Source organism: Podarcis melisellensis (assembly GCF_964234715.1).
Source record: "Podarcis melisellensis genome assembly, chromosome: 5".
NCBI classification, from domain to species: Eukaryota; Metazoa; Chordata; class Lepidosauria; order Squamata; family Lacertidae; genus Podarcis; species Podarcis melisellensis.
Window position 1 is genome coordinate 44,145,628 of NC_138537.1, and position 14,837 is coordinate 44,160,464.

The 14,837-nt window shown below is 45.6% G+C and overlaps 1 protein-coding gene across 3 annotated transcripts in view; it reads left to right on the top strand.

Annotated features, from left to right (window-relative positions):
- The first annotated feature begins 2,125 nt into the window (after positions 1 to 2,125).
- Positions 2,126 to 14,837, top strand: part of TRIM8 (tripartite motif containing 8) — a 65,958-nt gene continuing 53,246 nt past the window's right edge. Inside the window, exons 1-2 of one of the 3 annotated variants that reach the window (XM_081912570.1) lie at positions 2,126 to 2,237; positions 5,121 to 5,806. In XM_081912570.1, the coding sequence (XP_081768696.1) occupies positions 5,237 to 5,806 (570 nt within the window). In that variant the 5' untranslated portion in view covers positions 2,126 to 2,237; positions 5,121 to 5,236. Of the gene's footprint in view, positions 2,238 to 2,830; positions 4,911 to 5,120; positions 5,807 to 14,837 lie in introns of those variants that run through there. The other 2 variants (XM_081912569.1, XM_081912571.1) reach the window with 2 other exon arrangements.

Consider the following 14,837-nt stretch of genomic DNA (forward strand, 5'->3'; position numbering starts at 1 on the left):
CAGGACGCAGTGGAGGAAAGTTACTGGAATCTATCTCAAATCTGGACAATCTAGCAGCAGTGCCAAGTATTCCAGGAAAATATGTCTTAAAAGGACAGTGCAGGCTAATTTGATATTTATAATACTATTCTCCCAAGCAGAGGTAAATGGAAAGACTACTTCAAAACAAAACAAAACAAAGCATATCCTCCCTTTTTAAAAAGTGTAGGGGACACCTATGATATTTTCTTTACATAGATACTGATGGAAAACATAGTACTTAATTAACAGCAATTAATGTGACTGCAGCTGCTACCAATGCATTAAATTATCAGGATCTTTTTGCATATTACCTAGAAGTGATGACAGAACTGTGAGTCTCTCACACAAAGAAACTTGCGTGAGCATCCCCATGCCAAATGCATGTGCTGTGCCCACACTGGGAGCGCATGAATTTGGCTTCCCTTTTCTCATGAGAACTGGAAATGTGGAGAGAGTGTGTCAGTTGTTTGCCACTGCTGGGTAATAGACAAAGTGATCCTTACAGGGCTTCAGTCCTTTAACTAGAAGGGTAAATGCTCCTCCTAATCCTAGAGTGTTCCTATCCAACTCATTCTAAATGCACACTGAAAGCATTGCAAACTAGAGCTGGAGTCTCCAGCAGGGAACCTCACAGCATGCAACCCGCATGGAAGTTAACTAGTTGGTGAAGGAGCTGCAAGGGATTAGGTCTGGTCTAAACGGACCCAATTAGATTAATTCTGTAATCTTCGCTGCTTCCTTGGTTTTGTTTCATATTGCCTTTGACACTACGCAGATAACAATTCTAAATGTATATGAATATATATGTATTAATATATGGGGGGAAATAGCTTCTGATATTTGTTAGATGAAATTATGTCCTGTATCTTCCTCCTTATATGATAAAGTAATTTCTTACTGAAGTCGAGAAGGAAGTCTAAGGTGGTGTGAGAAACATTGTCCCCCAGGATGAGCATATTATTTTTAAAAAAAATTTGTGGGGGTATCCCATTGTGACATCTGTTCAGAAAGGCTTTGGAAGACTTACAAATATCTACAAAACCTCTAACTAGAGACTTTAGTACAGTGGAATGTGTGTGTGCGCAGCATGGGTGACAATCATCCCAACTTAACTTCTCTAAATAAGTTCTGTTCCCAGACTGAAGCTTCCAAGATGCTTCATTGAATTTTTTTGGGGAAGCTTTCCTTTCAAAATGTTAATTTCCTACCCACCTGGAAAACACCTACAGTCCATTTATTCTCCATCTATGCCAAATCTGTATAGTATATTAATCTCTTGGCACTACATGTCAGCTACTCCAGCTTCTTCGCAGCTCCTGTCAGGCATTCTTTAGCTCAGACAGAGCGTAAATCATCTGGGCATTGGGATCACATCATTAAGACCTGTACAGCACCTGGCACTAGGCTGACACTAAATAATAGGAGCCTCTCATAAAAGATGATATATTCTACAGGCCAAATTAAGCAGGGGCTAGGATATGTCTGCGGAATTTAATAAACAATCAGTGCACTTAGGGGGACCTCCAACTTTCATTGCTACATGCAGAGGATGATTTTCTTGTTGCTTGCAAAGATAATAATAATAATAATAATAATAATAATAATAATAATAATAATATGCTTAGATCCATCCTGCTCCCATCTTGCTGCACCTGTCAGCAGTCCCGTTTCGGATATTGGGCAAGGGTTGCAGTTCCGTGGTAGCGCACGTGCTCTGCGCGCAGAAACCCCTGGTTTGATCCCTGCCATCTCCCGCTAAGCCAAGGAAAGGCCTTGCCGCCTGAAACCTCGGAGGAGGTGCTCCTCCTCCGTGCAAATGCTGGAATGGATGGACCAAGGGCCTGATTCGGCAGCAGCCCGCTTCCCCGTCCCCTCGTGGTGCACAAGGTCTTCTCTTTCCCGTCTGTCGCTTCACTTCACCGAGCCCCGGCCGCCCTCGGCAAGGCAGCTGGTAGGTGTACCCAGTGCGGTACGCCGCCGGTAATAGGTTCTATACATATGCATGCAGTACGCATTGTGAGAAAGCAGGTCCTGTGCTTATTAGATAGGTACACCTGGCCACGTTTCTTACCCCCCCTTCCCGGCGTGTGTGTAGTGTGACCCACTGTGACTCACCCCCCCCCCCCGACATCTGGCAAGCGGAGCAGGGGAAGCTCAGCAATGGCTGGCTTCCCTCCGGCAGGGCGGAGGCGCTCCTAGTGGCTCCCGGCTCGCGAGTAAGTACGACCGCGGGGGGGCCCGAGCGAGCGGCCTGCTTCGGGGGCCCCTCCGCCGCCGTCGCCCCTTTAAGGGAGGCCGGACGCGCTGTGTTTAATGTATCAAATTGTGGCGGGTCACGTGAGGCCCCGGAGAAGGGGTTGAGCAGCGCCGCGGCAGTAGCCGCTGAGAGTCGACCGAGCCGGGCAGCGAGGGGCTGGCGGTGGCTGCGGCGGCTGGGGCTAGGCAGGGCTGGGCTGGGCGCAGACCCGGCGGAGGGGAGGGGAGCGAGGCGAGGCGAGGCCCGGGACGGAGGCAGCGGCTCCCTCCGGATTGGACTCCCCATTCTCTCCCTCCTTCCTTCTTTTCCTCCCTCCCCCCCTTTTTTGTCCTTGCTCCTCTGGAGGACTTCGCGTTTCGTGATTTATCGGAACCGATTGATCGATCGATCGGCTTATTGATCGGTTAAAGGGGCCCTTGCTGCTCGGGCGACACGAAGCCGGGATCGGGTTGAGCCGCTGCTCCTTTAAAGCCGAGCCGGGGAGGGCGGGGGGGGGGAGAGGAGAAGGGGAAATCCTGCGATGCGCCCTTGATCTTTAGTCATCCTTCCGCCCTTGAGTTCCTTCATACCCCCCACCCCACCCCCACCCCTCTCCCCCCTTTCACACCGACCCTAATGCGCTTTCACCGCCCCTGGGAGAAGAAGAGGAGAGGAAGAGGCGGCGGCGGCGGCGGCATCGCTACCTATTCCTATAGGCAACCCCCCTTCACCTTGATTGCCACCCCGTCGATCTACGCAAAAGACCTCGATTAATTTTTATTGTGCCATCCGCTCTCTTTCTCCCTCTCTCTCTCTCTCTCTCTCTCTCACCCCGGCTCGTTCTCGCATTATTTTGCAAACCTTGAGGGGAGGGGGCTAATAGTTTTTTTTTAAAATGGGCTGTATGTATGCTGGGGAAAGAGAGCTCTTCGCTTAGCTCCCCCATCCTGCGCCTTGCATCAGGAAAAGGTTTTTTTTTTAATAAAAAAAATCTATATAGGGTTTTGTTTTCCCCCCGGTTGGGGGTGTATTGAATCTGAATAATCAGACATATAAACCTATTTTCCACCCCTATCTCCCAGTTTACGTGATCCGGAACGTCTATATTATTCCCTGCTTTCGTTCTGCGTGATAGCGTGGCAATAAGATACCTCTCCTCTGCATCCGACACCCTCCCCCCTTTAATTTTCGTGGGGTCTTTTTCTCTCGGGTTGAAATCGTGGCTCTATTCTATGTTGTTTGTTTCTCTTGCATGTGGCAAAGGTGAAAGATCGTCTGATCCATTGGTCTGCTACTTAATTCTTGTTGTTTGTGACTGAGGGAGCATTAGAAAGAGGTGCGGAAGATAGAGGTGCGTGCCTGTCTGTATGTGTTTGTGTGTATATATAGATATATACACTATATATATATTTATAAATCACACACACACGCACACACAGTTTTTAAAATAGAATTTTATTTAAAAGATTAGGGGAGACCCAAGATGGCTGGAGGTGGTTGTGAGGAGTATGTAGGGTTTTTTTTGATCTGATGATAAAAGCTAAAAGGCACAGCAGCTGCGGCTGTATAAACTCAATTTAAAACCCTCCCCTTCCCTCCCTCTCTTCTCTCTCCCCCCCCAATCAGGCGCACACTTTGCAGGGTGGTGCCATCCACCCCTTGTACCCCCCTCCTGTGTTTTTTTTAAGCAGGTTTGTTTCTACTTTCTAAAATAGAATTTAAAAATCTACCAATTAAAAAAAATCAGCTCAAAATGGCTGAGGACTGACTGTGTCCTCTTGGAATTGTACATTTCAGCAGTTCCCTTTAAGCTGCTGCTGTCTCTCCTCTCCTCTCCTCTCTCTCCTCCCCCCTCCGGTTTTTTTTTTTTTTTTTTTTTTTTTTTTGCAGGCTGGTTCCAAAAGGAGAAATAGCTTTCATGTCAGAAGGAAAACAGAGAAGCAAAGGGGAAGAGGCGGGGGCTGGGCTCTTCATTAGCAGTTGAGAAATTCCTATTCAGTTTGATCAAGGCATACTTGTTTTCCTTCCAGCAAGAGCAGCCCATCACTTTCCAAAAGACCAAGGGTTTTTGGAAGTGGGGGGAGGATTGTTTCCATTTCAGTCCTGCTAAAATAAAAACCGAGGCAGATTTTAAGAAGGCAGAAATCCCACGAGGTATTGTGAGCAGGTTGATTCTCTGGGCTGAATTTGTCTTCAGTGGTTTCCACCCTCCCTGGGTTGTCCTCCCCCTCTTCTCTTCATTCCTATTTGTGAAAGGAGCTAAGGATGGGAGGGTCCCTTTGGCTCTGGGCTGGAATTTCATCCGAATGATTGACCCGTCTTCCTACTGAGATTGCACTCTTCCAAAGCCAATGAAGAACATATATATATTTTGCACCATTCAGCTGCATTAGAAGTTAGCTGGTCTTGCGTTTGGATTGTATCTCCCAACTTTTTTGTGGTTTAATTAAAGACTTGCATTCTGAACTCTTTGATGGGAGGACAAATAATTTGAAAAGCGATTCTTTTGAGTTTGGTCAGGAGAGAGACAAGTTCTTTTAAAATATCAAATCTTGGGCAGAAAGAGACAATAATTTGGCAGTGTTTAACTTAGAAGGTTTATATGGCATTTGGACTCCATTCTGGATTTTGTATGGAATTTTTTCAGTTCTCGGTAAGTTCTTTGCTTTTGCTTTTTAGAATCAAAACTTAAAACTTTAAGTTAAAGATTGTTTGATTTTAAACCTTGCAAGCTTTTGTTGTTAACTTACTTGTACCTATTGGATCGTGCTGCTGGGTTTTCCGGTGTGTGTCTCTGTGTGTTGTTTTACCTGGAATCTTAGGAGATAATTCTCAATTTAATTTTATTTTTTTTGTTCATTAGCAACTTAGTGGCCTTTCTGTTGCAAAAGTGGAAACTCATCACCATCTGCGTTAGTAGACCAAAAACTGACTTTTTAAAGAGAGATTGCTGAAAATAAAAATCTGTTGGTGTGAGACATGGCTGAAAACTGGAAGAACTGTTTTGAAGAAGAACTTATATGCCCCATTTGCCTGCATGTCTTTGTGGAACCTGTCCAGCTTCCTTGTAAGCACAACTTTTGTAGAGGATGCATAGGAGAGGCATGGGCCAAAGAGACAGGGCTTGTGCGTTGTCCTGAATGTAATCAGGCCTACAACCAAAAGCCCAACCTTGAGAAGAACTTAAAGCTGACCAACATTGTGGAGAAGTTCAACTCTCTCAACCTGGAAAAGACTCCCTCCGTCTTACACTGTGTCTTCTGCCGGCGTGGGCCACCTTTGCCTGCCCAGAAGATCTGCCTGAGGTGCGAAGCTCCCTGCTGCCAGTCTCATGTTCAGACACACCTGCAGCAGCCCTCCACAGCACGTGGGCACCTCCTGGTGGAGGCGGATGACGTCAGGGCCTGGAGTTGCCCCCAGCACAATGCCTACCGGTTGTACCACTGCGAGGCTGAGCAGGTTGCGGTTTGCCAGTTTTGTTGCTACTACAGTGGGGCACACCAAGGGCATTCGGTGTGTGACGTGGAGATCCGGCGCAATGAGATCAGGGTAAGTGTGGAAAATTGCCTCCATGTTGTTGCTGGTTTTGGTCTGGAAGGTACTAGCAGAGTGTGTGGTGCCGTGCAAGAGAAGCTCAAAAAGTAAATTCTCTGCCACAGAGTGTATCCAGTTTATAAAAGACCAACCCCCCCACCCAAACCCATTAGATCTGCCAGGCCTGATCAGAGGCCCAAGAAGGCACTGTTGAGACAAGGTAAATAATAACTGGTGGTGCAATGAAACCGTGTGTCCCCCTCCCCTCCAGTTTTCTCGATTGCACATCAACTGGATCAATATTGGCCCAGCAGCTCTTTTAAACCTCTAGTTCTGCCAGGAACAGTTTTATCCTTAATGAGAAAGGCTGCCTCTTCTACTCAAATGGTGCCTTTTACAATAAGGAGCCATTCTGTCTAAAGGTGACCTTACTATTTCTGTTTATTTATTATTATTTTTTTGCAAGGCCTACAGAAAATATTTTCCCATCGGTGCCAATAAGGGTTTTCTGTGGGTTGCTGTGTGCAGTCTTGCTCCACCTTTACCAGTGCTTGTGCTGACATCTTAGATGTGCTGAAAACGAGGAAGTAAACAAAAGCTGACATGATCTTTTCAGGCCTCATTAGAAATGCATCAAGGGAAATAGACCCTCACTGAACAGGATGTGATGGGGGAAGGGAAGCGGGTAAAGCGGTGTGTGTGTGTGTGTGTGTGTGTGTGTGTGGTGCTTTCAATTTGAATGTAGCCATTCAAACAATAGTGGGGGGATGGGGTGTGTGGTGGTGGTCTCTGAGGTTGTTTGTCACCCTGTGAAAACAATAGGACCTTCAAATCTTCTAACTGCTCCGCAAACAATTGGGAGAATAGGAGGAAATCTGCTAAAGCTGCAGGTCATTTGTATATAGTTAAGAGATAAGCACAGGCCTATTAGCAGGTATAAAAGGGTTCTCCCTGTAGATAATTCTTCTCAGTAGTCAGCAAGTGCTGCAAATGATGCTTGGCAACTCCTGCCCCCACATTGCTTTCTCCCCCCCTTTTTAATTAAATAAGCCTCCCTTTGCTCTCTGGCTTGCCCTGGGAACCTTTTCGACAGGCCCAACCCCTCTGCTGCTCTCCCACAAGAATGGAGCAGAGGGGAAATCCAATGGACTGGGCGGCTGAGTGCTCTGAAATCTGGTTTTGGGCAGCTTTTTCTCCTAGGGGTTGGGAGCCAGGCCTTGATTACAATGCAGCTCTCCTATTGTAAGGCTTGTCAATGTCGACTCTCCATCTTCCTCCCTCCCTTCCCTGTCCTTTCTGGGCCAAGCTGCTGAGAAGGGGGAAAATTCCATATGACCTCCGTCCCTCTCTCATCATTGCCTTGGTTTCATGCTCTGGAGGGGAGAGGTGGGAGGCCATTTCTCCTTTCTGAACCATCCAGATGGGAAGGCTTATCCCAGTGACAAGCCATTCTTTAGGGTTGGAAGAAAGAGAGTTTCATTGGCATGGCTGCCTAAATGCCCAGCAGGTTCAGGGTAGCATTATGTCCCATCAGTGGAACAGTGTTTGGGGCAGCGAGGGTGGGGTGTGTGTGTGGAATGGCAAAGGAGTTATTTGCAATTCAAAGATCTGTGGCTTTTGGATAATAAGTTGAAACCTGAGATAATGGCATTATTGGTTGGTGTTGCACATGCAGAAATTGGGGGATTGGGACAGAATATCTCCATAAGGATCCATGAAGGTTGACTGAGGGATGCGTCCTCAGGGTCATTTAATGTAGTTGCAGCAGCGTGGCCTGGCTAATAGTGGGAAAAAAGGTGACTGAAGACTGTTAAAAGAATAGATTTCACCCATAAGCACGCACACACACCACTTCCATTTACACATGCTTATGGTTCTAATCTGCATTGGTGAAGGAGACCTTGGAAGTAGGGAGGGAGATTTTACAGCAGGTTACTTCAGATTTACTTCAAGGAGCATAAGTCAAACAGGCAGGCAGGTGTCTGAGGCAGCATCTTCCCCAAACCTGGTTGCCTAGGCCTTCCCCCCCCCCTTGTTCCTCTCCGCTTAGGCCCCTGCCTCTTCTTTCTGACCCGATCCTGTTGCCTTGAAACCTCAAAGCGGCGCAAACAGGCCCTCAGCTTCTCTTCAGGCATCGTTGTGTAGGATAAATATTTAACAACAAATGAAGAGTGGTGCCTGTAAAACAGGGACAACTTCCTGTGTATTCTAACAGTGCCAAAATGACTCACGATTTAGCCATTAAAAAGCGGAGTGGGTGGAGGGAGAGAGAGAAAGAAAGAAAGAAAGAGAGGAGTTGTAAATAAAATTTGCTATCTCATTATTTTCCAATTGGACAGCCAGGTCCTTGCGGGGATTTTCGGGGCAGAAAGAGGAGCCTGTGAGCTTGAACAGGAAGGCTGTTTTCTCCCCCCTCCCCCCCCCGTTTTCTTTTTGGAAAGCCAAAAGATCTCCTTGGAGGTGCCAGCGGTTCCACCACGCCCACACAGGAAGAAGGAAGATCTAGCTAGGCTGCTAGGAAGCTCAAAGGGTTGGTTTCTCCCTTCCCCCTCCTTTCTTTCTATTAATAGGCACCCATGAGGGAGAAGAGGGAGGAATGCTGGGTTAAGCAGAAAAGATGCCTTTTTCCCCCAGATCTGGGAGAGGCCTGGTGATGACGTGACTGGTGAATTGAGACTGGCAAATCCCAGTGGCAATTCATTTTAGAGAGAGCTTGTTCTTAATGAGTCAATTTTTAGGAATTTTTTAGCTGGGTCCACACCCATCTTTCTGCTAGAAGTTTCTGTTTGGGGTTTCTTTCTTTTGCTGAAGGCTTTTTAATGTGGAAGCTACGGCCAGTCTCCTTTTAGTCTCTCTCTTCTTTTAGTAGTTGGGCCGCATTCTGCTCAGGTTGCGCAAAATTCCTTCCAGAATCTCCACTGGGGATTTGCCTGAATAAGCAGGGATGGCCTGGACCAGCTACAGCGGCTGAACTCTGTGTCCTTGTTGTGTTGGGATGGGCAGATCTGGGTTCTGTTCTCTCTTCTGCTGGCAAAGAGTTTGCCCATTGTACAGTGTAGCTTGTGTGCTTCTCTTGGCTCTGCCAAACCTACCACCTTTTGGGTGGTAAGCTACTTAATGCACGAAGGCTCACTTGTCTCCTATAGCTCTTTTTAACCACCCCTGAGCTTGTGTTTGCCACTTCTCACTGAAAGTAATGAGGTTTTTAAAGTTGAGGCTTCCCATGCAATAATATCTGAATAGAATATTTGCTTAAGCTCTGAAAGAGCTGAGCTGCTACATCACTTTGCTGCTCCCTGAAAGAGCACTGCTAGCTTAGAGGTATGCCCATCCCAGTTGTCTTTTCACATAATATGCGTCTGAATGGAGCCAAAGTATACGTTGTCCCTCTTGCTCTTGCACATTCCTTTTCAAGAGTGTCCCTTTCCCCCTGCCCTTCCTTTGTTTTCCTCTACTGTTGAAATTTCAGCTGTAAATGAAGTGGGGGCAGGGACTGGCATCTCTTGCTTAGGCTCTTTCTTCATAAAGCACCATGTGTGTTGTTGGTGATATAGCTGCCAGTATCTGATGCAGTCTGCACCTCTTCCTGTCTTGAGTGTTGCTACATTCCCAGTTTCTTTGCTTGAAGGTTAGTACTTCATTAAAGAAGCATCAGCCTTGCCACTGTATCTCTCACACCACCTTTGACTAGCATGCTGAGATGTTCCTCCTCCTGATTGTTCTGTTGCTCTGCAAAAAAGTGTGTGCGCGCTCTCTCTCTCTCTCTCTCTCTCTCTCTCTCTCTCTCTCTCTCTCTCTCTGTGTGTGTGTGTGTGTGTGTGTGTGTCTGTCACCCCCCCTCCTTTTTGAAAAATTAAAAATCCCGTTTCTATATGCTCCTATGTGGCAATTTCCCTGGAAACCTCTTTTATTTTTTTGGACAGCCATGTGATTTTAGGCTGCACAGATTTCATTGTGCAAATTAAGCAATCTCTATCATGCTTTTTAAAAGAAAAAGAAAAAAGAATAGAAAAAGGCATCCTGTCCTATGAGAAGGAGGCATTATTATTATTATTATTATTATTATTATTATTATTTATAACCCAGTTTTAGTATAAACTTTATTGTGCCCCTTCCGCTGTCCCTTCCAGGCCATTTTCCACTTCAGGGGCTCCCCCCATGGACCTAATGTTCAGAAATGAAATGAGGCACACTGGTACAAGGGCCCCCTAAACTGTGAACTAGCATTAGGAGAGGTATGGGGAGCTGTAGTCCAGCAGCTCCCATAATCTCTGAGCAGCAGCCATTGTGGCTGTGGATGATGGATGTTGGGAGACTAGCAATGTTGGGCGGTTGGCAGGTTCTCCCGTCCTGCTTTAGGAAAAGGCAGCTAAGATCTAGACAAGGGTCTAGGGCAAAGATTAATAACGAATGTTTGACCTTTAAACAATGGAATTCATGAGTGGTAAAGTTTAGGGTGCATCTTCTTGGAGTGTTTCTGCCAATACTGGAGGGCTATTTTAATGGCTTAATTTTGGGTAAAGAAGTGGCAAGTACAACAGGGAGACACTTAGCTGGTGGTGGGAGGAGAAATCAAACGCAAACTCCTGGATTGTTGCCAGGTATGTTAAAGGGCGCATATATACACTGCTGAGCCTTTAGTCCGTTTGTCTTGTGAGCCTGTTTGTCTTTTTTTAAATGAATGAGAACCTAAGGAGAGCCTGCTGGATCAGGTCAAAGGTGCAAGCTAGCCCAGCACTGTGCATTCACGGGGACCAACCAGATTGGGGGGTTGCCGTGTCAAGATGCTTGCAGTACAGTCATACCTCGGTTTACAGACACTTCAGGTTGCGTTTTTTTGAGTTATGGACCTACCAAAACCCGGAAGTTCCAGAACGGGTTACTTCCGGGTTTCGGGGGTCGCGTATCTGCAGAAGCGCCGAATCGCAACCTGCGCATGCACAGACGCGCCACTGTGGGTTGCGAAGGCTGCAGGTTGTGAACGTGTATCCTGCACGGATTACGTTCGCAGCCCGAGTGTCCACTGTACTTTACAGTTCTGCAAAAAATAAATATGGACTGCCCTGTTCCAAACATTTAGGGAGAGCCATAGCATCCACCGGGCGTGCAGATGGTCCTAGTTTCAATCCTTGGCCTCTCTGGGGAGTGTTGAGAATGTCCCTTGTTTGAAACCTTGAAGAGTTGCTCCCAGTCAGTCAGGGTGGCAACTTTAGCCCCAGGAATCGAAAGTGACCCTCCACACACCTCTCTAGTTGCATCACACCTGACCAGCCCTGCTCCGTGCCCCCTTCAAGTACTTGCTGGAATGTGTCTTAGAACTCTTGTGATGTGCCTTGCTTGGATGGAGAGAGGGGCATGTAGAAACTTTTTGACTTTTGTGCAGCTGGAATGTTGTGAACTGTAGAGATGAGCTGCCTCTGTTGCTCCACCCACTTGGCTTCTGGCCTTGCCCAAAGCTCCCCTGGTGCAGAAGATGCTGAGCCAGGCAGGCCAGGGGTCTGTCTCTGTATTTCGCAGCTTCCGATGTGCCTAGAAAATTGAGGGATGTTTATTGTGCTTCAGTTAGGGGCTGCTTCGTCTAGCATTTGTGTGTGCTGCAATAAATACATGAAGTGTGTAAGGGAGATGCTGTCAGGGAATGGCAGAGCTGTGTTGCAGACATAGCGATGCTCCTACCTGAGGCTCATCCAGGGGAAGGGGCCAGTGGTTTATGTGGTTTTGTGCCCACCCGTGAAGCAGGAGCCGGGGCTGTAGCAAGGGGGAGAGTCCGAGCAGGTGCAGGAAACACCAGAAGCATAGGAAGAGACTGTTGCTGAGAGGAATAGCCCCCACACCCCCTTCCTTGCTGTATCCAAGGCCCAGGAGGGGCTTGAAGAGGCTGGCACAGTGGCAACGTCTGTGCAGAATGCACAGGTTGCTAGGCCTGGGTATGCTCAGGGCAGATGTGTTCTCCACGCACACTGGGAGATGGTATTTCACGTGTCTGGAAACCTGGTGTAGATGGTGCAAACAAGATTGTCATAGAATTGTAGAGTTGGAAGGGACCACGAGGGTCATCTATTCCAACCTTCTGCAATGCAGGAATCCTTTTACCCAGTCTGGGGCTCAAACCCACATTCCTGAGATTGAGTGTCTCATGCCCTGCCAACTGAGCTATCCCCAATGTGAAACAGTTTTTTTCTAATTCCCTGCAATTATTTTCCTTTTTGTTGGTGGCTTCTGGGCATCAAGAGAAATGGTGACAACCAGAAAATATTTTTATAAAGTAAGTTAGTGCCAGAATCATGATAAAACTGCAGTGGGTTGTCCTCCTAGGAAGTAGCAGAGCTGATAGTGAAATACCAGGAGGTGGTACTTGTGTCAACCCTAAACAAGGTGAAAAACAAGCATGCATATTTTAAGCATGCACCCTCTTGCACACTGTCTGCTCGTAAACAGAACTCTCAGTTTTGTTTGTTTGATACACAGGTATAATTTCAACACTTCAAATTCCTGACTGCCCTTTACGAGAAACTGTGTTGTCTTTGCCTGAGGGAAGGCCTCTTACATACAGACTGGTATGGGCAATTTCCCCAAACAGACACAATAGAAATTTGTGACAAGCAGAAGCCTTTTAAAAAAAAGTTGTGCAATAATTTTGCATACTGTTGACATTGAGCAAAAATGCATAGGGAATAGCTTGCACCTATAATGTGGATATTGTAGTGGGATTGCAACAAGGTTGTGATCAAATAAATTTGGACTTCATCTTTGCTTTTCAGTTTCCACAATTCTAGTTTATCCTGGAGAGTAGAAATATTCTAAGCAGGGGTACAGGACTCTAAAAAAGAATCTGACTGCTGCCCAGTTCTGTTCTTAGGCCTTCTGGAAAGATCAGACTTCTGGACTATTTCTGGTTGCTGGGAGTTAACTCTTGTAGAAAAGGTCTATAACCTATTTTGGCCTGATGCTGAAAATGCAAGCAGAGGGGATCTCCATTTCACTGCTAATTTGAATGTTCAGTGTCATCACTGGTGGGTTAAATTGAGGCAAAGGATTTTTATCGAACTACAAAATGTTATTTCACTTATGATGCCAAGATATCCACGTTATCCATGACTGTTTCTTGTGAATGGTTCGCTACCCCACTACAGGTGTTAATACATTCATCTCAACAATGTCACCAGTCTGCTTTTGTAGAAGATTTGCCTATTTGACATACATTTAAGCTCATTATTACTGCCTATAACTTTGTTTCTCGTTGCCGTTCAGTTTTCTCCTTCGTATACCTGCCAACTAAGATTTCAACTGATGAAGTGGGATTCAGTCCACAAAAGCTTATGCCATTATACATTTGCTAGTCTTTAAGGTGCCACAAGACTTTTTGTTGTTATGCTGCAGGAGACTTAACACTTCTGCTTATTTTATTTATTTTATTGCATGTTTCTGTTGCTTTTGACTTATTGCTTATTGTGGCTTTTAAGTTCACCATGGATAAATCTGTTAATTAAATTGCATTTGTTGCAGGCACCATCCTAAGGTGCATCATTAGCAAAAACAAAAAAACTTCAGCAGTGTATCAACTGCCATGATTCACAATTAAGATAAATTTTGTGCTGAACCAAACCTCACAAGAGTTCAGCTTTTTTGCCACTAAGAGTTCAACTTGCAGAGGAGCTGAACTCTTGTAAGGGCTTGGTACAGTAGTCTATCTCATTGCAAAACAAATAAATCTTCATTGTGAATATGGCCGTCCAGGAGACACTAATGAAGAAACCAATTTGCTAGAACAATACCTCCATCAAGCATGTCAGAACTATTAAGAATGAATGTTTCTTGCTGCTAAAAGCTACTAACTGCCCTAAACTGGGCTATGGAAAATATTTAAAATTCCAAGGCATCAGAATCAAAAGTTTTCATCAGCAGCACTGGAACTTTATGGTTGTGGAATACATCCAACTTTGACTTCTGGTGTTGGATTGGGCCAATGTGGGAAGTCTGCAGCCATTTCCATTAGCTTATAGGGAGCTTCTGACCTTTAGTCTTTATACCTTTTGGGCTAAGCATGGAACCTTAGTATCATGTCCTAAGAGATACTGACTGCTTTTGGGCAGTTGCCTGCTTTGGAAGCTCCCGGTTTGAAGTAATCACAAATCATAGTTTGCCAATTTGGACACAAATTAAGCTTTAGTTTGCAGTTAAAACAGGAAGTAATGAATGAGGGGTGGGAGGAGCCTTGGCTTGGGGGATCAACACTGAAGTCTGGCTTCTATTGTCTTTCAAAAATTTATTCATCTTTGAGCTATTTCCTTCTTGATGCCTTGAATTCGTAGTGTTAAGGGAGCTACATCTTTACTGCGTATTTTGCTTGCTGAAGAATTGTGCTCAGGCTGCATGCACACCATGAATTTAAAGCACAGTCCCTGCTCCCAAGAATTCTGGGAGCTGAAGTTTGTTCAGGGTGCTTAGAATTGTAGCTCTGTTACGGGTAAACTACAATTTCCAGAATTCTTCCTTCCTTTCTTTTTAGGGGAGGGGAAGCAAGGTGCTTTAAATGTAGAGTGTGTACACAGCTCAAGGTATGTGTTTCTTTAAAAGTCAGCCCTTGATTGCCTACAATGATTTGCAGCACTGAACTGGTTTAGTTTTCATTTTGCGAATTTGCAGCCATTGAAGTGTATTGGTTTTTTTGAAGACCTTTCTCAGTGCTTTTAAAAGTGATTTGAAAAACTACAGCATGAAATAAACACATCTTTAAAAATTCCCTGTTCTCTTTATGTGTGCCTATACTTTTACAGCAAATGCAGTAGACTTAATGATATGGCATAGGCACAATTTAAAATGCCATTCTTTAGCCACATGTAGTTCCTCTTAAACTTGGTCCTTTAAAAGAGGGGAGGCCAAGGGGAGGCAGAATATTGCCTTAAGGACTCTTTAGACCACACCACTTGCTAGCCCTGCTTATTGCCCCTCTCTGTGCTTTTGCCTTGCTTACTCTGAATGTGTCTTTGATAGTGGAAGATAAATAGATAATGTGTGTTCCTGCCTTTTGCATGGCTGGAATGTA